Raw genomic sequence first — 24,373 nt, 5'->3', positions numbered from 1 at the left:
TGTTATAATCTATAATATTTATAAAAATACCCATAATAAATAATATTTATTTTATTAATTAAGAATTCAAATACTTTTTTTATTATTATTATTTCGTAATGCAAGAATACAAAGATAATGAAAAGAATACATATTTATTAAGTACAAACAAGAGAAGGGGATTTCCCTATAGGCATCCCTTACTTTAAGGCATTTCTTCTTATGTTATTTCCTCATGTGTCAATGGTGCCACGATTTTGTCTCATGCATGTCATGATTCTCTTGCACTTTATATTATATTAAGATGAGATAAAAATTTACTCCACCTTTAATTAAAATTCATTTTTTAAATTTTTTGTGTTTTATTTTTTTTTTACTCCTTCAATCAACTCTCTAATACAAACAACATAAATAAAATAAACGACTAACATGTGGAATAATTTAGGCAACACATTAATTTGATAAGCACACTTGACACATTGTAATTCAAATACAATCCTAGAACGGATGTGTACGGTGTACCATTCTACATGACAATATTAGACGGCACCTTCCATTTTACATTTGAAAAAGAAACGAGGTGGAGAATCTTGTTGATGATGTGTCATATCAACAATGTGTAAGAACTGCGGACTTTGTGCACACAAAAAGACAAAATGAAGAAAAGTCCAAAATCATTAAAAAAAAATACAAAACAAGAGAGGAGTTGGTCCACCCACGTTCGAGAGGTGGAGATAGAAAAGGACAGAGAGATGTTAGGCTTAGACCGCTAGAAGTGCTAGTGGCGCACAATTTCTCCAAAATTAAGCCTTATCTCTATTCTCCTCTCATTCACTAGGCCCAGATTGCTTTTGGGCTTATCTCACAATATGTGGGCCCACTATCAACGTTTGGACACCCTTTTTCATCCCTTCCTTGCTCTTCGGAACACCACACACACCAATAATTTTAAATGTAAATTATTTCCATCTCAAATTGTATCTTTATCAAAAACAAAAATAGTATTCTAGTATTCAGAATAAAAAATGAAAAAATAAATTTGATAATAATAAAAAAAAAGTTTTTAAAAATATAAATTATGGTATTTAAAAAAAAATCTTAGTTATTTTTACTGGTTTACACACACCAATAATTTTAAATATAAATTATTTCCATCTCAAATTGTATCTTTATCAAAAACAAAAATAGTATTCTATTATTCAGAATAAAAAACGAAAAAATAAATTTGATAATAATAAAAAAATGTTTTTAAAAATATAAAATATGGTATTTTAAAAAAAAATCTTAGTTATTTTTACTGGTTTTTAGAAAACTATTTTAAAAAATAATTATATAAATATAAAAAATAATTAAAAATAAATTATTATATATCAAAATTATTTTAAAAATATGTTTAAAAATATAAAAAATAAATTACAAATATTTTAAGTTACCAAACAAATTTTTGTTCTATACTTCTATAAAATAACATAAAATTATTTTTGAAAACACCATCCAAACAAAACTTTAACTTTTCTAATATTATAACCACCTTTATTTTTAGTAATAAAAATAAAAAAAACAGTGAATACATATGAATGGTATCATAAATAACTTTTGTAATTATTTTATTTCTACAAATATTTTTTTTTTCTTTGCTTTTCTAATTTATAAGCTATGCAAAATTCTAATATATAAACTTTGTGAATGTTAATAGTAGTACGACTCATTTGAATAAAATATCTAAAAATAAGAGAGTAAATTGTTTTTATAGAACGGCACACCCACAGGCCACAACCGCCCATTTATTTAACTCCTCGTACGGTCAAACGGAACTTGTCCTTTATTTTTAATTTTTTAATTTTAGGGACATGCAACGGTCTATTTTCAAACTTTAACTTTAAGGTTAAGTAATATATACTATAAAAAAATAAAATTAAAAACTTAGGATAAAAATTAGAAAATAATGATATACCATTAAACTTACAAATTAAGGTTTCTTTTTTTTTTTTTTACAATCATGACTTGAAATTAAAGGTTGATGTCCAATTCTTATGATTAGAAAGCATTATTAGTAAGATATTTGCTACTTGTGGATTTTTTTTTTTTCAAAGTATTAACCAAATTATGATACCGCATTAAAGTATTAGTTAAATAAATGTTTTTATTAATGTCAAAAAGGTATTTAAATAAATCAAATAAAAGAGAAAATTTCATACATTTTTTTTGTTTATTTTTGTGTTTAAAATTAGAAAATAATAGTAATCCTTATATAAGATACAACTTAAGGTTTACATTGAAAAAAATAATAATTTCAAAAAATGATTAAAAAGGTTTAAATATAAAATAAAATTGAAATAAAATAAATCTATATTTTTTTGTAGAAGAACTTCTATCTTATATTTCTAATTTATGATTAACTTTTATTTTTAAAAATTAAAAAAGAATTTATCCAAACAGAGCTTAAAAATGTGTTTATCAATGATTCTGATAAGTATTTTGAACCCTTAAAAATTTTTAATTTTCAAAATATTAAAACGACTAAAAATACTTATAGAACCCTATCAAAGAAAACACATGGGTCAACATTTCTAGCAACAGTGAATTTTGTATACATTATTATGAAAACATAGTTTTCTAGAAAAGCTAGGCTTGGTAGTGATTGATGTAGAAAAACACATGCCCATCTGTCCTTTCCAATGAAATTTACCCAATCCAATAATTACCACCATTTGGGTCACCTTTCCACTTCACTATAAAGGAAGTGCCATGGTTTCCAGGAAATTAATAGCATTCACTAAAGTTTGAACTGACTGGCCGGCCGCCATCAATTATGAAACCCTTAGCCCACTGAATAAAGGCAAATTTCAAACTCAAAAATTCAAATTCATACTATTGAATATATTCCAGGCTTTGATTCATGTGGCATTATCTCTCCCCAAAAGTCAAAGCCATGGCTAAGAAAGAATCAGCTTTTCAGTCTTGTCTACACCAAATCTGCATTCATATTGAAGGCCTGGCCTTCTTACTTTGACTATTCCACACCCCCCCACAAAAAGGCATGCCTACCATAGACCAATTGACCACCAACTCTGCAGTCGACTCCCTGGATAAACAATAACTACCTTAATGTACAATCATTTATATCATTTTCTTGTATGGACACACCCATGGGGGGACTGGGGAAATCTGCTGTAGTGGTCCTAGACAGCTGCAACTCTCCTAATATGCAAATATAAAATCAAGAGAAAACCAATTCTAGACGCAAAGCTAACGGTGGATCAATATTCAAATACCATCAAAATGATAAGGGTTTTCAGTAGGGAGGGAGATGACATCATAGGAGTTTAATCAAATGTCAACTGCTGATATTCCTGACCTTTTCTCCATCCAGCTGCGGCTGCCCTCAGGCACATGGATTTTTCTGTTTTCAGTTTTCTTTCCTTTTCCTTCCTACTTTCTTGGCTGTCATTTTCCAAATCAAGAATAACAGCTAAAATGAAAGTCAGAAGCCTAACTTGCAAATTCATCCTTCTTTCAGTTCTTTCAGATGAGATATGGCAACAAAGCCAGAGCAAAGTCAGAAGGCTAACTTTAATTGAAAAATAGACGATAACTAATTTATATGGATGATATGTGCTAATGCCATGCCCTAAGAATGAATCAAATTGTGATGTGAAAGCCTGCCTATCCAGACTAATAACATTATCAACTTCTAAAACTAGATTAAATAGAAGTGTATTTTTATTAAGTTTCAAACTTCAAACCTAGACTAAAACAAATTGAAGAGGTACCTGTCAAAATTTTAATTTTCAAATATGACTTGGCACTTTGTTAAATAAGAAAACTGCACCATAGGGGATGTTTATGGTGTCCACGTATTCTCCTCATTCAGGATTTGAAGTGGAGAAATTTCACTCAGCATCTGCCTTTAGTCTTTTCCTCTGCTTTCTTCGTTGATCGCGTAACCCTGGAAGAGAGACAATGACAGAATCAGAAAGGTTGATTCCCTCTACACACTAGAGACTAGAACATAAAAATAAAAATTATGGAGGGATATGATAGGGAGGAGGAAGAATACGTTTTTTCTCCTCTTTTCTTTTCCTCCTTAAACTCTCCAAACTTCTTCGTTTTTCTGCAGTCTCTTTCACATCCATGCACACCTGGGTGATACAAATAACAGAAGACAAAGGAAAGTCTAAATCAGGCACTTTCTTCTAACTATATTCTATACCCCCTTAATTGTAACTATACCCAAGCATCTATTGAAGTGATTAAACATACGAACTATCAAGAACCTAGGCTTCTAAGATTTCCTCACTTCAGGCACCAGAGAGTATGCACATATTGTAAATCACATAGAAAAAAGGGAAAACTTCAGGAGAATACTAGATGAAATAATCATTAGGTGAAGAGAACAGGAAAAAATGCTATTCTAACTCTGTTTTCCAGCATTACCTCCTGACCAGCACTCCTAAGTGCCTGGAGAGGTTCCACACATTCCTGACCAATAACAAGCAATTTCCTTCTCTTGCTTTCTCCCAAACCCCTTTCATCATCTAGCTTCTGCTTAGATAGTTCTTCAAACTGACGTTGCAGGAGAGGTGAAACACCAGCCTGGGAAAAACAGAGTCAACTGGTCCACTGATTATAATATACATAAAAGAATCACATCACTGAAATATGGGGAATATAGAGTGGTATAGGTAACCCTATATTAGCTCATAGTTGCCCCAATTGAATTTAAGGATCATGCACATACTGTCAGGATCAACTAATTGGTAAGAAACTGATAACTGCCATAACCACTTCTCCAAAAGGAGCTGCTCATGCCAACACAAATGCGATAAAATAATAAAAGCAGTTTAGAGATGCAAAATCTTGATGAGAATCAGAGCTAATGTAACTTCCCACCGACTAAAGCAACACAAACATTAGGTTTAGAAGAGTCTAATAAATCTAAAAAGGTTGTTGATAAAATAAAACAGTTGCCATAAGCTACAAACTACTTCCAGGAAATTGTGATTTATCCGGCACTGAAGCAGACTTGGGACAGTAGGACATAATAATGCAAGTATGCTGAAACAGAAAATCTAGAAAAAAGCAGGACAGGGACACAGTGAGTTTACGGGAATACACACACACACAAACAGGTTATATATATAGAAATACACACATATGCCCAGAAATTTTTTTTTACATATTTTCACATGGTATGCATGGCCTACATGGGACAAATATTTGAAACAGATTCATGTTCAAGAGATGAACATGGATCTTCTTTAGAGTGTCAGTGCCACAGATTGTAAACCCCCGTGTATGGGTTTTACCTCTTATTTACAAGGGAAAACAGAAAAAGCATAAACCTTAACAAAATAAGATTCTTCAAATTAATAAATTACTAAACATCCACATTTGTGAGTACAAACACATGCAAATACAATCTAATAATACAAATATACAGCACAGAAAATTACAATGATTTGTGGAAATAAGATCCTCTTTGCATGTTTTCAATGGACATATTCAATAAATAATAAAAAAAGCTAACTAGTGACAAAAATTCTTTGATCTAAGGCTTGTAAAACAACAGACATTAGAAATCAGCTAGGTCGCATGATGGAGGAGAAGCTAACAACTAATGCATTGAATCCCACAAAAACAAATAAACTCATTTATTATAGTGCAAATATTGAAGTCAAAGTACAGTTTCAGTGCCCCATTAAGCCTAAAAGAGGCTGCACACACACGCACACATGCACACATATTCAGTCACTCACTCAACCATGATAGGCATATAGTGTAATTTTAGTGCCCTGGTCTAGCTATTTGAGGCTTCACCTTCTCAACCACAGAGTGTCAGATTGAGAGTGAATCTCCAACAAGCTGCAAGTTTGTTGCATAAGAGCATGCTCCCAAAATGCCTCATGTATTGTTTACAGAGTCCAGAGTACTGATGGCAGGACTTAATGTGATTTGAACTTGACAAAGATCTTTTTGTAATTAAAAAACAGGCAGATAATGTCAACACATAGAGACACCCACAACCCTCATTATAACCAGAGTTGAAGGTTCCAGTCTCCACTAACCCTCTCAGTCCATATATGTCTCATCACTCTATCTCCCTCACAGATACTAATACACATGTACACTCAAGAACCCAATTACAATCAAACCATGCACTGTGGTTCTAAGTCTGCATGCAGAGGTTACTTAAAAGTAAAAACATACTGACATTATTGATATGAACACACTGAAAGTCATCAAACCAATAGAGATGTAGAAAGGTAGCCAAAGTGAGAAAAAATTGGAGGGAAAAACTGTAAATGGTTACCCCTGCTAAAAAGCGATGCGAAAATGTTTTTGGTTGCAATGGATGTGAGAGCAACATATTGAGCTCCTGCATTTTCAAATACAATAAATTAATTTAAATGCCAGAATTTTTACCAAAGTTAAAAAGAAATAAAAAGACTGCAATGCTTTCAGGTTCTACATAAGTTACAATTGTGGCAGGCAATGTGCACAGAAAACAACAGGAAAATATCCAGGTTAGAGTAGACCTGCTGCAACTTATTCAAATGCATGGAGCTGGCTTTCTTTTGCTTATGGATTTTCACCTTTTCCTCCTCACTATCAGATTCATCCACAATCAATTCCAATGCTTCTGCATTTTGTTCAAACCAGCTTTTCTTTGCCTTTTCCTAAAAAGGACACAAACGGAAAGAATGAAGCAAGCAAAGCATGCAAGTGATTTAAATAGTTAAAAGTTACAACAGCCAATAAAAACACAACTTAAATGCATTGGCAGAAAAGGAACCTCTAAACTATAGGTGTTCTCAGTTTGAGGAGAGCAACAAATCTTATAAGTTACTACTGAATCAAGAGTGGATTCATCAGAAAGGAAAAGGGGAGGAGTGAAGGGAATTGTGAATAAAAAATTCATATGCAAGAAAAATCTACATATATATATGTCTTATATACATGTGTTTACAAAAAACTACATATGTATCTATTAATTAATGCCAAAAAAAAAAAAAAACCAACATTAACAAATAGCAAAATCAAAGAAACCATGGTATCATTGACTAAACACAATATATCAACATTTTGTTTGTTCAGCTCATTTAGCAATTGGTATGAGATAATAAACCATAAAACAAGTTCACCATATGGTCAATCCAGAACCACTAAAATCTTGTTAAACAGAAATTATTTGTCTTTTATTGAAGATGCATGACTATAATCATCATCAATTTTACCATACTTACTGCTACAGCAAGCATGTGCTTTTATCAGGTTCTCCCTATTCACAGTGAATCTTTCCCCATCCACATTCCAGTTGATCAAAGGTGAAAACTATAAAATTATCATTTTAAAAGGAACAAAACTATAATAGGAGAGAGCAGAACACCACAAGAGATGGGAACGAGGAAATCTCCTAAAATTAAAAAAATAAAATAAAATAAAGGAAAGAGAAACGATAAAAAGAAGAATATTAGAAGGCACAAGGATCCCCAAAAGCGAAATCCAGACAAGAAGCAGTCTTGGCTACAAACTAGCCTCCCAGTTGCCCATCTCTCTGCATCCAGTAAAAAGAGTACATTCACTTTTCTTTATTTTTGATACCGTTGCCAAAGCACATTCTCTTTTGTGGAACTTTGGAACTTTTCAGCAAAATGAACCTGTTACTGTCAGGCCCATCTAACTTGAAACCCCAATAGGCCAAAAAACAGTCACCAGATTGGCTAATTTGAATTTTGAATACTGTTGCCCTGCCTACTCTTGCTTTACCCATCCACCTTGCCATGATTCGCAAATCTCCGACCAGCAGAATTAATATGAACTATTGGACAGACAGCTTCATCCCCTACTTGGCAACTAGGCTCAAGACCAGATTCAATAGTTCAGTAAGTTAACCCACTAGCCAAGGGGCTTACCTGCCCTTTTTTCTGCAACTACAGAGAGATGTACAGGAAAAGAGGTTCCATGATGATAGCGACGACAACTGCTGGAAAGAACTTTTGTTCTCCACCTGCAACTTCACTTGTGCCTAAAAGAAGTGTAGTTGAAGAAGCAAAGACAAGAGACAGAAACATCCTACCTAAGAAAGGTCTGTGAACTTCAATGTCTGGAGATTGATTTCCACAGCTCTGCACAACCCACCCCAAAAGCCTCAAGAATTGCGAGTTCCAAAGGCAAAAAGGAAGACCCTTTATCAATCCAGGCCCTCTTGAAAGCCCCACTGTTTGGAACACTAGATGGGGGGTTTTAGATTTATTATATTTTGGAGCCATTGGCATGATTATATTTCTTAACTTACTTGCATTATCGATATTGCTTTTGAGGATGAAATTCAAAATGTCAACTTAAATTTGGTACTAAAAATCCCAACTTTCTTAAGACTACCAATTTAAACACCACCCGTCCCCCCATCTAGGTAGTTTCATCATCATGAACAAGTTTTCTACCAGAGGTTTATAGACAAGTCCTTGCCAGTTTCGAAACACCCCATGCTGCTCAATTCCATAGCCATCTCCCAAGAATCAGCAAAGGACACTCTTATGAAAAAAAAAAAAAACAAAAAAGAAAAGAAAAGAAAAGTGCTGATGGCCATGCATCCTTTCAAAACCAAAGTCTCTGCAAACATTCTCACAACCAGAGTCTAGTCCACAAGGGGGATCTCCAATGACCGTATGAACAGATCATCACCCTAAAACAAGGACCAAAAAGGTCTTATTCATTGTTGTGGGAGCATAAGCTATGGAAATCTCCATTGATGTTATCACTGGGTCTGGAACCAGGGCCCTGTTTGTGTTTGCAGAGGTAGAATGCAAGTAGGAATCCATGTTTACCCACCTATTGCATGAAATACTCTCAAGTACCGCAATTATTGAGCTTTTTTTTCTGCTGGCCATTCATTTTAATAGAAAAATGGAGAATTGCTATGTTACATACATAGGTGTTGGATCCTTTGCATCACAAAATCTTATGAGATAGAGATTCGACCAAAAAATATCTTTGCTATGTGTGCGGGTACTTGGATACAATACTTTCAAAGTAAATTAGAGGTGAACTTCCATTAGTTAAACACTTCAAAGATTAAATTAATCATAATAAATACTGTCCCGTACACTATGATATTGAAATAATAGGACAGATATTGGAATTTCATATAATAAGAAATTTATTTCTTATGATATGAATTAATATAGCGTATCTTTGTTATTTAGAAGATATGTATCTCATATTTTTTATTTTGATAAGATGCTAAGCATTAAGTTACTTCGTTTCTCGATCTCATAGCTAATCTTCACTATTTGCAGTTCTTAGAACATTTATATTATCTAAATAGACTAGTGTACTGCAAAACCAACTTCCTTAATTAAAGGAATGATATTGGAATTTCTCTAATTATGATATGGTTAATTGCAAATGAAAAACCTATAAACTTATCATAGGATTTTACTATAATAGGATGTTGCGAAAACTTTTAAGGAACTATTATGGTATGTTAGGACTTACATGCGAATTTTTCATTGGTTAAAAACTTTTAAAATTTATGTTAATTTTATAATAAAAATTTGTATAATAAATTTTTTTATAATATTCTAGGATATCGGTAGAATAAGATTGATATTGAAATGTCTTATTATATGAAATTTGATTTTTTTTATGATATTAATTGTTATGAATCATCAAGTTTTATTTTAATAAGATCTTGAGAAAAATCTTTAAGAAAATATTGTACTAGTAAACTTTGATCAATTTAAAACTTTAAAAATTTATATTAGTTTTGTAATAAAAATCTTCTAGTGCACTAGATGTTGATAAAATATAGCTCATCTTTAATTTCTTATCATCCCAAAATTTTAACTTTTTTATATTAACTATAAAAATTTATCTCTAGATTTTTTATGATATTAATTATTATATTTATCTTAATTATCATTTTTTTTTTAATTGAATGTTAAGCTTTGGTGAAAATTTTCTATTTATCCCTAGATGTTTTCAGTTTTTTATTTTAATTGAATGTTAAACATATATATATGATAAATCTTTTATTTTAATCGGATGTTGAGAAAATTTTTAGAAAATTAAATGGAAATATAGTTACCATAAATGTTGAGAGAACTTTTAGAGAAATATATAGTTGATTATGAATGAACCTTTATTAGTTGAAAACTTTCAAAATCTTAATTTTAATTTATTCCAATTGTATGCAGAAGGAGATAATTATGGATTAGCCTAAGAGAACTGTTAGATAGTGTACAATTATTTAGGTTATTTACTTTTCCTTTTCCTTTTCTTTCCTTATTGTATTGTGGGTCCCACTAACATGTATATATATACCCAAGTCCAATGTGTATTATTTACAGTTTTTCAAAAACAAAAATTAGGGATTCTCCCTTTTCTCTCTTTTCACATGGTATCAGAGCTTAGGGAGAAAAAAAAAAAAACCCTAATTATTTCCGGTTAATCCATGAATCCATTCTAGGAAGTCTTTCAGTGACCGTGTTTCATTCCGATCACCCTTCCCATCTCGTAAAGCTTTCCGATCAACCGTATCGCCGTCAGAAAACCCTCATCGCCGGCGACTTTTCCGACGACGTCCTTTTCCGACACCAACCATACCATCAGGTGCGCAAGGAGGAGATCTTCAAGTTTTCTCAAAGCACCAGAGGGAGACTCTCAACCATGCCCTGGCCACGCGCGTTTCTTCTCCGGCGGCCTAAATCTCACGCGCCGGCGCGTGAGGGCGCATGGAGAACTTTCTGGCCACGCGCTTCCACCTCCAGCCTCGCCTGACGCCGTCTAGCCACTCTCCATCTGTGCTTGTGCCATCCGAGCCCTGAAAGTGCATTTTTTTGGGGTTTTTTGTCTCCGCTGGCCCTCTAAATAGCCTTTCTGGCGACCTCCGGTGACTTCCTCTCCACCCCGAGCCCTGCACGTGTCTTAGGAAGTGTTCTTCTACCCTTCCAGTAGTGCCACATTTGTTTTTCTTTACTATTTGGTCTCTCACAACCGCGGATCCTCGGTTTTTCTTCTTTCAACCGCGATCTGAAGCCGTATTAGGGCTCTCTTCGATCCAAACATATTTCGTTCTCCAGATAAGTAGATATAGTTACTAAAAGTTCCACTTTTTCCTCTGTCACATCTGGATCTCCTATGATTACTTCGGAGAAATTGGTTAGCAGTGAAAATTATTTGTCCTGGTCTGCCTCTGTGGAGCTTTGGTTTATGGGTCAAGGTTATGAGGATCACCTTGTTACGCAGGAGGCGGATATCCCTGAGGTTGACAGAGTACAATGGAGGAAGATAGATGCACAGTTATGTAGTGTGTTATGGCAATCAGTTGATCCTAAAATTCTGCTTCATCTTCGAGCCTACAAAACATGCTTTAAATTTTGGAATCAGGCGAAAGGGCTATACACGAATGATATCCAACGTCTTTATAAGGTGGCTTCTTCTATTGTCAATGTTAGACAACAAGACATAGATTTATCTACTTATATTGGCCAGATTGCCTCTCTTAAGGAGGAATTCTTGACCGTGATGCCTCTTACTACTAATGTTAGGGATCAACGAACACAAATTGACAAGTTCTTCATGGTTCTTACGCTTATTGGCCTTCGTCCAGATCTCGAGACCGTCCGCGATCAAATTCTTGGCAGTTCCTCCGTTCCATCCTTGGATAATGTGTTTGCTCGCCTCCTCTGTATCTCCTCCACTCAAACTTTGTCATCTGATAACACTTAAGATTCTTCTGTGTTAGTTTCTCAAACTAACTCTCGAGGAGGACGCAGTGGTAACCGAGGTAGAGGCCAACGTCCTCATTGCACCTATTGCAATAACCTCAGTCGTCTCAACCTCCTAGTTCCTCCACATCTCAAGGTATTTCCCTCACTGACAGTGAGTATGATGACTATCTCCGCTATCAAGCCACCAAGTCAGCTTCTGTTGCTTCTATTGCCCAGACTGGTAATGCTTCTACTTGTCTTACCCACACATCTTCTCTTGGACCTTGGATTCTAGATTCTGGCGCTTCTGATCACATATCTGGTAATAAAGATCTTTTCTCTTCTATTACTACTACCTCTACCTTACCTACTGTTACTTTAGCTAATGGTTCCCAAACTATGGATAAAGGTTTTGGTTTCGCTCATCCTCTCCCTTCTCTGCCTCTTCATTCTGTCCTTTATGCCCCTGAGTGTCCTTTTAATCTTATTTCCATCAGCAAAATAACTCGCACTTTTAACTGTTCTATCACTTTCTCTGATAAATTTGTGACCTTGCAGGACCGGAGTACGGGGAAGACGATTGGCATAGGACGTGAGTCTCAAGGCCTCTATCACCTCACCTCGCCTTCAACTCCTGCAGTTTGCATTTCCACTGATGCTCCCCTCCTCATCCACAGTCGCCTAGGCCACCCTAGTCTATCCAAGTTCCAGAAAATGGTCCCTCGTTTTTCATCTTTGTTGTCGCTTGCGTGTAAGTCCTGTCAGCTTGGAAAACATACTCGTGTCTCGTTCCCAAAGCGTTTGAATAATCGGACAAAGTCTCCTTTTGAACTTGTCCACACTGATGTTTGGGATCCTTGTCGGACCACGTCTACTTTAGGATTTTCAGTATTTTGTCACTTTCATTGATGACTATTCTCGATGTACTTGGTTATTTTTAATGAAAAATCGAGCTGAGTTATTCTCTATTTTCCAGAAATTTTATGCTGAAATCCAAACTCAGTTCAATATTTCTATTCGTGTGTTGCACAGTGACAATGCCAGGGAATATTTTTCTGCACCATTTACTTCATTTATGTCCCAACATGGGATCATTCATTAGTCTTCTTGTGCTCATACTCCTCAACAAAATGGGGTAGCTGAACGTAAGAATCGACATCTTGTTGAGACAGCTTGTACTCTCCTTCTCCATAGTCATGTTCCTTTTCGTTTTTGGGGGGACGCTGTTCTTACAGCATGTTATTTGATTAATCGTATGCCCTCCTCTGTATTACACGATCAGATTCCTCATTCCCTTCTTTTCCCTGACCAACCACTTTATTTCCTTCCTCCTCGTGTTTTTGGTTGTACTTGCTTTGTTCATATTCTCAATCCTGGACAGGACAAACTTTCTGCCAGAGCCATAAAATGCATCTTCTTGGGATATTCTAGACTTTAAAAAGGTTATCGTTGTTATTCCTCTGAGACTCATCGCTACTTTCTCTCCGCTGATGTCACTTTCTTTGAGGACTCACCATTCTTCTCCACCTCTGAGTTTCTTCCTGTTTCTGAAGTCTTGCCCCTTCCCATTATCTCCCCACCTGATGCAGTGCCTTCTCGCCCACTTCAAGTTTATCATCGTCGTCATTGTGTCGTTGTTCCTCCTTCTTTGGCCGAAGTACCTGCTGACTCACTTCCTATCTCTTCGGCTTCTCCTGCCCCGGCTCTGCCTCCTTCTGCTCACTTACCCATTGCTCTTCGGAAAGGTAATCGATCTACTCATAATCTTCATCCCATTTACAATTTTTTGAGTTACCATCGATTATCTTCACCCTATTCTGCATTTGTTCCTGCTATATCTTCTGTTTCTCTTCCCAATAGCACCCTTGAGGCTCTTTCCCATCCAGGTTGGCGACAAGTAATGGTAGATGAAATGGCTGCTTTACACTCCAATGGCACTTGGGATCTTGTTATTTTACCCTCTGGTAAATCTACAGTTGGTTGTCGTTGGGTCTACACAGTTAAGGTTGGCCTTGATGGTCAGGTTGATCGCCTTAAGGCCCGCTTAGTTGCTAAAGGCTATACTCAGGTTTATGGTTCTGATTATGGTGACACTTTCTCTCTTGTTGCCAAGATAGCTTATGTTCGTCTATTGCTCTCCATGGCTGCTATGCGTTCTTGGCCTCTTTATCAGTTAGATATTAAAAATGCTTTCCTTCATGGGGATCTTGCTGAGGAAGTTTATATGGAGCAGCCACCTGGTTTTGTTGCTCAGGGGGAGTCTGGTTTAGTGTGCAGGTTACGTCGTTCTCTATATGACTTGAAACAATCTTCTCGAGCATGGTTTAGCCGTTTTAGTTCTGTTGTTCAGGAGTTTGGCATGTTCCGCAATACAGCAGACCATTCCGTTTTCTATCATCATAACTCTTCAAGGTAGTGTATTTATTTGGTAGTTTATGTGGATGACATCGTCATTATAAGCAGTGATCAGAATGGTATTCAGAAACTAAAGCAACACCTTTTCACCCACTTACAGACTAAAGACTTAGGGAAACTCCAGTATTTCTTAGGGATTGAGATAGCTCAATCCAATTCCGGTGTGGTTCTTTCCCAAAGGAAGTATGCTTTAGACATCTTGGAAGAAACAAGTATGTTAGACTGTAAACTGATAGACACTCCTATGGATCCAAATGTCAAACTTATACCAGGACAGGGGGAGCCTTTAGAAGATCCTAGGAGATATCGGCGACTTGTAGGTAAACTGAACTACCTCATCATTACTCGTCCAAACATTTCTTTTCCTGTAAGTGTTGTTAGTCAATTCCTACAGTCACCATGTGATAGCCATTGGGATGCTGTAATCCGCATTATTCGATATATCAAAAGCACACCAGGCCAAGGTGTGTTGTACGAGAACAGGGGTCATACCCAGGTTGTTGGTTACACAGATGCAGATTGGGCTGGCTCACCCACAGATAGATGTTCCACTTCCAAGTATTGTGTTTTTATTGGAGGTAACCTAATATCCTGGAAAAGTAAGAAACAAGATGTAGTGGCCAGATCTAGTGCTGAAGCCGAGTATCGAGCTATGGCTCTGGCAACATGTGAACTCATATGGCTGAAACATCTTCTTCGGGAGTTGAGATTTGGAAAGGATGAACAGATGAAGCTCATTTGTGACAACCAAGCCGCTTTGCATATTGCATCCAATCCAATCTTCCATGAAAGGACCAAACATATTGAAATTGACTGTAACTTCATTAGAGAGAAGATCGCGTTAGGATGTGTGGCGACTAGTTTTGTCAATTCAAATGATCAACTAGCAGATATTTTTACTAAATCTCTCAGAGGTCCTAGAATTAAATACATTTGTAACAACCTTGGTGCATATAACATATATGCTCCAGCTTGAGGGGGAGTGTTAGATAGTGTACAGTTATTTAGGTTATTTACTTTTCCTTTTCCTTTTCTTTCCTTATTGTATTGTGGGTCCCACTAACATGTATATATATACCCAAGTCCAATGTGTATTATTTATAGTTTTTCAATAACAAAAATTAGGGATTCTCCCTTTTCTCTCTTTTCACAAGAACCATACAGATAACTATACAAAAAATAGCAACTATTGGCACCACTCAAACAAAATGTCCCAAATATAGAGGACAACCAGATGCCATCTATGCTATACTATTTGAAATCTAGCAAGCTCAAGATTACAAAATACAAGAGCAAGTTGATGATGATAAAAATAGATTCTTCCAAGCCTGGGTAACAAGGCAAGCAAAGGTTCCCAAGAAAGAATCTAACAACCCTATTATGGAATACAGACAATGACCGTTGTCCACATATTTGTCCCAGGACCCTTGTGACATAATACAATATCCTTGTTGGCCTCAATATTTGAGGAATACAAGCAGTGTTTGAAATATCGGATTTTTTTGCCAAACAATCGGATATCGAAGGTAGCCAAAACGATATCAGCCACTGATTATTGGTTAGGAGGAAAATCGGGAAAATAGATGAAATATCAGCTATCGGGAGATATATTGGCGAAAAAATTGGGCGTAAAGTGACACACGCAAAGGGCGAGGGCAATGCCAAAAAATCACTGATTTTTCGGGCGATTTTTTGGCGCCTTCTCCCCTTGCATCCAACGGTCAACGCTACATCCAACGACCATAAAGGCATCCAACGGTTAGCGCCCCAGCCTGCCCACCTTTAAGGCTAAAATTTCAAATTTTTTAGCCCTATTATCGCCAGATTCAAACCCAGGCCAAAAGGTTTGGGTTCAAGCTGGGTTACCATTGGGTCATCTTCCCTCTTGTTAATATATATAGATGATAAATATGTTAAAGTTCATTATTAGAAAATAACATAGTTCTGAAAGGCGCGCCTAGGCTCGGGGCGGCGCGACGCCACCCTCCGGCACCTCGCCTGAAGGGAGGCGACGCCCCTTCACGAAGGCGCCGCTTAAGCGCGCAAGGCGCTCGCCTCCAGCAAGGCGCGAGGCGGTCGCCCGAGTCGCCTCCGACGGCCCGACCAGGTACGCGCTCCTCCTTCTCCTTCTCCTTCTTCTTCTTCTTCTTCTTCTTCTTCTTCTTATTCTTCCTCCTCCAGTCGAGTTGCAGAGACGCAGCCAGCGGCGCCAACCCTAATTTTTTTTTTTAATTTTCTGGGCCCAAAACGAGGCCGTTTTGGACCCTGTTCACTTAAGTGCACAGGGACCAAAGCGACGTCGTTTTGGACCCTGTTCTTTTAAAAAAAAAAACAGGCCAAAACGACGCCGTTTTGGCCTGTTTCTTCCATCCAGCCCCCTTTTCTGGTCTTTCTCCACCCGAGACCACTGCCATTCTTTGCCCTAGCCTCTTCCGTGCTGGAGAAGTGAAGAAGAAGAAGAAAAAGAAGAAGAAAAATAGGGGGAAAATAGGAGAAAAATAAAGGGGAAATAGGGTGCGCCTCACTTCACTAAAGCCCGCGCCTTAGATGCGCCTTGCGCCTCAGGCTCCAGGACTACTTTGCGCCTTGGTGCGCCTTGGTGCGCCTTGAGCCTTTTAAAACTATAGAAAATAAATAATGTTATTTTAAAATTTATTTATTTAATTAATAAATATATAAAAACCACCATTATAATTTTCTTAACAAGTATTTTTTAATATCATTTATATGATAATTAAATATAAAAAATATAAATATTAAAAATTCATATATGCATCATCATTTATTTTACATTATTGAATGCATTTAAATTAAATAATTTTTAATTTTAATATTAAATACATCATCATTATCTCATGAATCTTATTTTAAAAAATTACTATCACTTCACTTTTAAATTTTTTATATTTATCCTTTTAATTTTATTTAATTTTGAATGTTTTTATTTTAAAATATTAAAATATAAATTTATTCAAAAATACTAAAATATAAAAAATAATAATAATTAAGTTCAATTATTTTATATATTAAAATTAATTTGATTGGATAAATAATAAATTATTAATATTGACATATCCTTGCTTACCGATATTTTTGTCTTTAATCATACTTATGTCAATTACACTTAAAAAATAACTTTAAAATGTGTATTTTTATTTATTTTATCATATTTTGAAGTTTCTCTAAATATTTCCATGAATTTTGAATTATTTTTGTCTTACTGATATTTTTGTCAAAATATCCACCGATGTTTCTCCAATATTTTCGATATATCTATAAAATCCAAGTACCGATATATCCGTGTTTAACGATATTTCAAATCTGGAGTACAAAAAGCAATCAATTTACCCCAACCACCAAAAAGGGGGAAGACAAGAAGACAACAACCAATGTCCAAAATGCAGCAATTAATTAGACTAACAGCAGAAATGACATGCACTATAATGAGACGCATATGAGGCTAATATCCAATTTTTTTATTATTGAATTTAGTGAACCAAAAAAAAATACCAGGAAATTTTGTAAATCCATGCACAATGTCATAAGGAAAAATGCAAGAAGAAAAAGAAACATATACATTTCCCTATCATAAGTTTCATCATTATCTGATGCTACTAAGCCAAATCTTCGTCATTTCCACCTGTTCAATCATTCCAAAATACATCTAAAACCAGAATCCACATGGCATCAAAACTGCATTTAGAAATCCATAATTATGTCAGTTCATATCTACGATACTACCAAAAAAATAATGGCATTCTTACTTGGGAGTCCTTCCGCGAAATCTTGTCAATTTGACGTGCAAGAGATAAACGTTTTACAACCTCTGGCATGTATGAGCTCTCTATAGGAAATCGCTGAAAACTTTCCTGTATATAGAGTGAAGAATCCTCTCAAATAAATGGTAAAGTTGGCAAGCAGCCCACACACCACCACCCAGCCTCCACCAAAATACTATTTAACTCTATCAGAATTAAAACAGCCCTCAGCTATTATGATAAAGATGATGTCAAGCAACAACAGGTGTGGCTTCAGAAAATCGATTTTTTGGAATAAAGTAGTAAATATCAATAACAAGTAGACAACAAAAAACTTTCAGCTAAAAGTAGCTTCTCAAAAAAATAAAAAGGTTGTAAGTCATTTTGCTTCGTTTTAGAGGACTACAGCATGCAGCTAGTAAACTTCACACTTTTTTACACTCAGTACAATATTTCACCAATGTGATTGAAAACAACCCACCTTCAAAATTTTCCATGCACAAATCAGGAGTGCAAAGTTTCCAACCCATCCAAACTCAAGAAATGCACACAATACCATTTTATCTATGCCCAATATATCCTAAAATTTGAAAAAAAAATATTATATTTCAATCTCAAAATACAAATATATGATCTCTTTTGACATTGCAATGGACATCAGTGAACTATAAGATCAAAGTTTTGCTACATTCTTTTATCCTGAATCTACTTAAAGAGGTATTTATTAAGGGAAGCTGTCGATTAAATTGGAACTGCTTCCACTTATTATTGTAAATCTCATGTGAATCACATCCACCTTTCCTCAGCTTACTTTATTTAAAAAAAAAAAAAAAAAATTCTCATTTTGCTTAAACAATCACTAAAGATAAATAAAACTTCACCCCTCCTCCACATGTTATGAAGGTTAGCTTTAAATGTATGTTTCACATTATGACTGGCTGTATTAAACTTTCCCACTTCCATTTTTCATTACAAATTTTTTCACTCGTATGTGAAAAGGTTATAATTAAAATCTGTTGGATCTAAGAATCAAAGAGAGAAAAGAAACGTTTAAGAAACAACAAATGGAAATAAAAATGCTTTCTTTGTTTGACAACATGAGGAAAAAAGTGGCAGTATGATTCTCAGATCCAACAAATATAGCAGCAGCAGCTACCTACCATCTGAGAAGGAAAATTGATGCTATGGGATCTCTCTCAAATTCACCAAATATAGCCGCAGCAGCCACCTAATCTCTAACACTGCCAACTGCATCACAGGCATGGAAGGTCACTGGAGCACCTTAGCCAGGAAGTCCCCAACCTCACATCCTGGCCACAAAGCCCACAGATAGAGAAAAGGAGGAAGACAAAAATTGATATGCTCAGAAGCTCGTTGGCTACAAAATTCTGCCCACTCTTTTCCTTCACTTTCCTCAACCTTTTAAAAGGAAGAGTAAATTCTCATATAATATGTATTTTCTTCATCACTTACCAACTCTCTTTTTTCTTATAATTTCCCTAAAAGATAAACAAGGGAAAAGAATTACCCTCATCCATATGATTTTTATTTTGACTAATTCCATAATATTTAGCTTTTAGGAGTGTTAGCCTAATATACATAGTAGATTCATTGGGTCAAATACGTAGTTTAACATAGACAAGAGCTATAGTTAACTAGACATCTCGAGTTCGAGTCTCCTTTTTATTCCCCATTTTGTTTATAAATAGCCTGTGATATGTGATTTGTCTTTCCACATGCAGGTGAGCAGGGTGTCAACATAATATAAATTATGGGCCCATTAACTAACAGTTTAAGCCTTTGGGGTCAAAATTGATAAGGTTTTGTACTCTCTCTCTCTCTCTCTCTCTATACTAGACATCTCGAGTTTGAGTCACCTTTTTATTCCCGGTTTTGTTTATAAATAGCCTGTGATACGTGATTTGTCTTTCCACATGCAGGTGAGCAGGGTGTTAACATAATATAAATTATGGGGCCATTAACTAACAGTTTAAGCCTTGGGGTCAAAATTGATAAGGTTTGTACTCTCTCTCTCTCTCACACACATCAGAAACAAGAGATGCATGTTAAAGAAAACATGAAAAAAATGAAGAGTCCTTCCCACTATTACAAAAAAACCTGGTCAAAATATGATTAAACTCCTCCAGTATACAAGGAGTCTATACAAAAGGTACTAGACTAGAACACAATATACAAAGTTGCCATCTCCTCAAGCTCTAACTAAGCTCCACTCAATGATGTCTAAACCCTTTAGACACCAAACGCCAATTGAGTTGAATAACACTTAGAGGAATGCATGTAAAAGCCTTGGTGCATGAGGCCCAGAAAGAGAAATATCAGTGAAGTAAATCCCACAAACTCTCCCCTATCCTCCACTTATCCTAAAAAGTTCTGACATATCTCTCTCGCCATACAATCCAAAGCAAATTGAGACAAGCAATTTGCCAAAAACCCTTATATGAAATGATCATCATAGCGTATATGCTCTTGAGTGGAACTCAATCAATCCTCACTTATCTAAATAGACAATGTCGAAGCCCCAAAGTTATCAAATAATGCAGAAGGAGCTGGTCAATAGACTCTTCATTCCCATTACATAAAACACATCAATCAGGCTTAAGGGATTTGAAAGGTCTTTTCAACTATAGCATGTTGTAGGTATATGCCTTCTTATGTGTCACTAACCAAACAAAGACCTTAACCTTAGATGGGACTTTAGATTTGCATATAAATTTGGCTAGGAGAAAAGAACAATATATGTTGTATTAGACAAAATCATGAAAAAAATTATGACTGAGAATAATCCTGAAAAGGTCAATGACCATGCTATCACATTCAGGGCAGATAAAGACAAATGCACACAAGGGAGGGATGATATAAGTCTTTTAAAGTCTTCAATATTCAAATCTGAAATGTTGCATCCGAAATTAGAAGTCCCAAAAAAAAAAAAAAAAGAATAGTCAAGAATAGCTAAAATGGTGAGATTTTTAATCATGACAATTTTATAAAGACTTGAAAATTATGAACACAAAGGTTGATCCACCAACCATAAATCCTCCCAAAAACAAATTTTCACCTGTTACCCACCACAAAATGTGTAACTTGAAAAAGCCTAGAATGTATGTGCAATGACCTGCCAAGTACACCGATGTGACCATCTAAGCATAATGTTAGTGTCCAATCCATCCATATGTGTCCCATAAATGTTCAAAATAACCTAATGCAAAAGGCAAAACTTTCCCTAGAGAACCTCTAAAGTCATTTCCCTAAGAGAGCATGATTCCTCAAAGAGACCAACCAAATCTCAAACCTCCAAACTCCTTAGGCTTACACACTAGGTTTTAACTAATGAGAAGATCTTTTTTACCCTCCCCAACTCCTAATCAAAGAAAATATCTTTGCAATTTCTCAATCTTAGACACTATTGACACTGGAATTTTGAAAAGAGAAAAAAAAACAATTATGGATGTCAGACAAGCATGACTAAATTAGAGTTATTCCACCCCCTAGAAACAAAAAGGCCTTTTTCCATCCATCTAATCTCCTCAACAGCCTATCAATAGTTGGATCCCAAAATTCAATTGCCTTTGGATTCCCCCCTAATGGAAGACCAAAGTAAGTTAAAGCCAACTCTAAACTTTGCATTCAAGCATCAATTTCAACATGGAAACCAAATCTTGATGTGTGTTAATTCCAAATAGAGTGCTCTTGTCTAAATTGATCTTTAGCCTTGATATGTTCCCAAAAACCAATAGGACTAGTTTAAGGTCTTGTAGATCTTCCATAAAAGCTTTAGAGAAAAAAATGGTATCATCTTCAAATTGTAAATGAGACACTCTAATCCTATCCATACCCACTAGGAATCCCCTAAAAGACTACTCTCCTCTGCTCTCAACATCATCTTACTTAATGTATCAACTACTAAGCCTACTATAGTAAAAAGGAATGGGAAAAGAGCACCTGCTTGTCTTAAACCTTTGGTCACCCTAACCCCATCCTTTGGCATTTCCATTCACCAAGACCACAAAACTTGTTGAGGACAAGCAACCCCTCATCCAAGGCCTCCATCTTGTACTAAACTCTTTTCTCTCTAGCACGTGATCCAGAAAACCTCAATCTACATGATCATATGCCTTTTCTCATCCACCACTTCATGGGCAATCAGCACTACATCCAAAATTTGCCTACCCTCAACAAAAGCTCATTGGGAGATGTACATGGTTTCATAGAGGAATCTTCGAATATGCCTTGATAAGACCTTAGATATGATTCTATACAAGCTCGTGACCAGGCTTATAGGTCTGAAATCCAAAATTTTATTGGTTTGTCTATTTTTTGGCACAATGGCAATGAAAGTTGCATTGGTGCTTTGGTTATTTGGTTAATAATCACATTATTGTTTTGTCTGGTTGGTGGCTCACAAGAAGGTTAATACTAATGACTTGCTACAATTGAGAAGACCCTACAAAGCACTTAGCCCTGACATATGTAAGTTGTGTATGAAGAATGGAGAAACAGTAGATCACCTTTTCCTTCATTGCTCTTTGACGATGGGGTTGTGGCACAGATTATTCCAATCAGCAAAGATGGATTGGGTTTCCCCAAGGAGCATCTCTGACATGTTATCTAGTAATTTTAATGGTTTTGGATCTTCCAAGAGAGGGATTGTCTTATGGCAAAACGCGTGCATCGCGTTAATGTGGGTGGTGTGGCGGGAAAGAAATGCAAGGATTTTTTAGGACAAAGCAAGGAATGCCGAGTATCTTTGGGATTCTATTTGTTTTCTTACTTCTTTTTGGGTTTTTTGTTCTAAGGTTTTTAAGGGGATTCCTCTTAACATATTACAACTTGATTGGTTAGCGGCGTGTAACTAGAGTGTCTACTTTTCCCTTTTTGTACTTTTTATATTTGATTACTTGTAGTCTTGTTTTTCTTTGTTGGGAGGATTCCTCATCCTTCTATTTGTACCTTCTTTTTATCAATATATTCCATTGTCGTTTCCTATCAAAAAAAAAAAATAATAATCACGTTATTGTTGAAACCTGAGAATACCCTTAGTAGACCCTCCTTAATCACATCTCAACACTCTTAGAACACTGAAATGGAAGAACCATCAAGCCCAAGGGCCTTTTCCTTGTCTAACTAGAAAATGGCATTGTGAACCTCCTCTTCTGAAAAATGTCAATCCAACCAAATAACACTCTTTATTGCAATGGAAGATCAATTTAATCCTTCCATCCTCCATGAAGCACCAAGGGGCTTGGAGTATAACTTTCCAAGACAATGTATTATCTCCTTAGAAATGTTTTCAATGTTGTCTAGAATTTCTCCCTCTTTAAACATCAACGATTTTATGAATTTTCTATTTTGCTTCTCATTAGCCACCCTATGGAAAAATTTAAAATTGCAATCCCCTTCTTTGTTCATCAAACCCTATATTTTTGTCTCCAATATACCTCTTCCTTTAACAATAACTCCTCAAGCTCCTTCTTCCTTAAAGGCCCTCAAAATTGATTGCTCTGGAGTCAAGTTTCCTTCCTACTCACTAACATCAATGCTAACAATGTTTGTAAGAATGTTTTTCTTTTTCTCCCTTAAATCTCTGAAGGACACCTTATTCCATTCTTTTAGCTTTGAATTGATAAATTGAAGCTTCTTCATTAACTTATGACCTTCCCATTCATTAACTAAACTCTCACTCCAACAAAAACTAAATCTTTCCTTGAAATTAGGGTGGAGCAACCACATGTTCTCAATCCTAAATGGAGTCGAACCCCACTTAAATGGATTGGTGCCTAGAACAATTGGAAATTGATCACAAAGGTCAATCTAGGGAGTGCATTTGGAGGCTTTGAGGAAACCTGTGCTACCACACATTTGTATATAAAAACCTATCCAACCTCTCACAAACTAAAACTTCTTGCATATTTGATCAAGTAAAAGAAACATTTCAAGGAGGAGGATCAATTAATTCACTTACCCTTGTGAATCCTTCAAAATCCCCCATGTTATTTATTTTGGATACATTCAATTTTTCAAAGATTCTTCTTATGACATTAAAATTCCCCTCCTCCCTAGCCCCCTTTTTCTTTTCCAACACACCATTTCGGAAAAGTCATGCCAAAAAGGTCTTGTAGCTCCCATCCAAAAGTCCTTCCTCAAATTTGACTTTTTGGGACCATAAACCAAGGGAAGCCAAAATGTTTCCTCTTCATCTGAGTTCAGTTGAATTGTTAATGAAAATACCACCTCTAAACAACTAAACTTGTTTGAGTCCCAGATAACCCCAACGCCTCTTGATGCCCCAGATGCTGAAAGCACAACTTGCTCATTCTTTCTAGCTTTCCACACACTACCCACAAATCTCCTATCCCATAATTCCCTCTTTGTTTCCTAAAGCATCACAGTATTGGCGCTTTCATGGCAAAGAAAATAATACTTAACAATCCTTCTTTTCTTCCTAGAACCCAAACCTCTAATGTCCCAACTAATGGTATTCATATG

General features: G+C 35.7%; 1 protein-coding gene across 2 annotated transcripts in view; it reads right to left on the bottom strand.

Annotated features, from left to right (window-relative positions):
* Positions 1-3,632: 3,632 nt before the first annotated feature.
* LOC117914381 (DEAD-box ATP-dependent RNA helicase 13) overlaps positions 3,633-24,373 on the bottom strand; it is a 42,534-nt gene continuing 21,793 nt past the window's right edge. For both annotated transcript variants that reach the window (XM_034829696.1, XM_034829697.1), the window contains exons 10-15: positions 17,876-17,980; positions 6,519-6,659; positions 6,293-6,358; positions 4,417-4,575; positions 4,040-4,121; positions 3,633-3,928 (exon numbers count right to left, since the gene is read on the bottom strand). In XM_034829696.1, coding sequence (XP_034685587.1) covers positions 3,873-3,928; positions 4,040-4,121; positions 4,417-4,575; positions 6,293-6,358; positions 6,519-6,659; positions 17,876-17,980 — 609 coding nt within the window. In that variant the 3' untranslated portion in view covers positions 3,633-3,872. The remainder of the gene's footprint in view (positions 3,929-4,039; positions 4,122-4,416; positions 4,576-6,292; positions 6,359-6,518; positions 6,660-17,875; positions 17,981-24,373) is intronic.

Source organism: Vitis riparia, chromosome 5 (genome assembly GCF_004353265.1).
Source record: "Vitis riparia cultivar Riparia Gloire de Montpellier isolate 1030 chromosome 5, EGFV_Vit.rip_1.0, whole genome shotgun sequence".
Classification (NCBI taxonomy): Eukaryota; Viridiplantae; Streptophyta; class Magnoliopsida; order Vitales; family Vitaceae; genus Vitis; species Vitis riparia.
The sequence above is the reverse complement of the archived record's forward strand: the minus strand, read 5'-3'. Positions and strand labels throughout refer to the sequence as shown.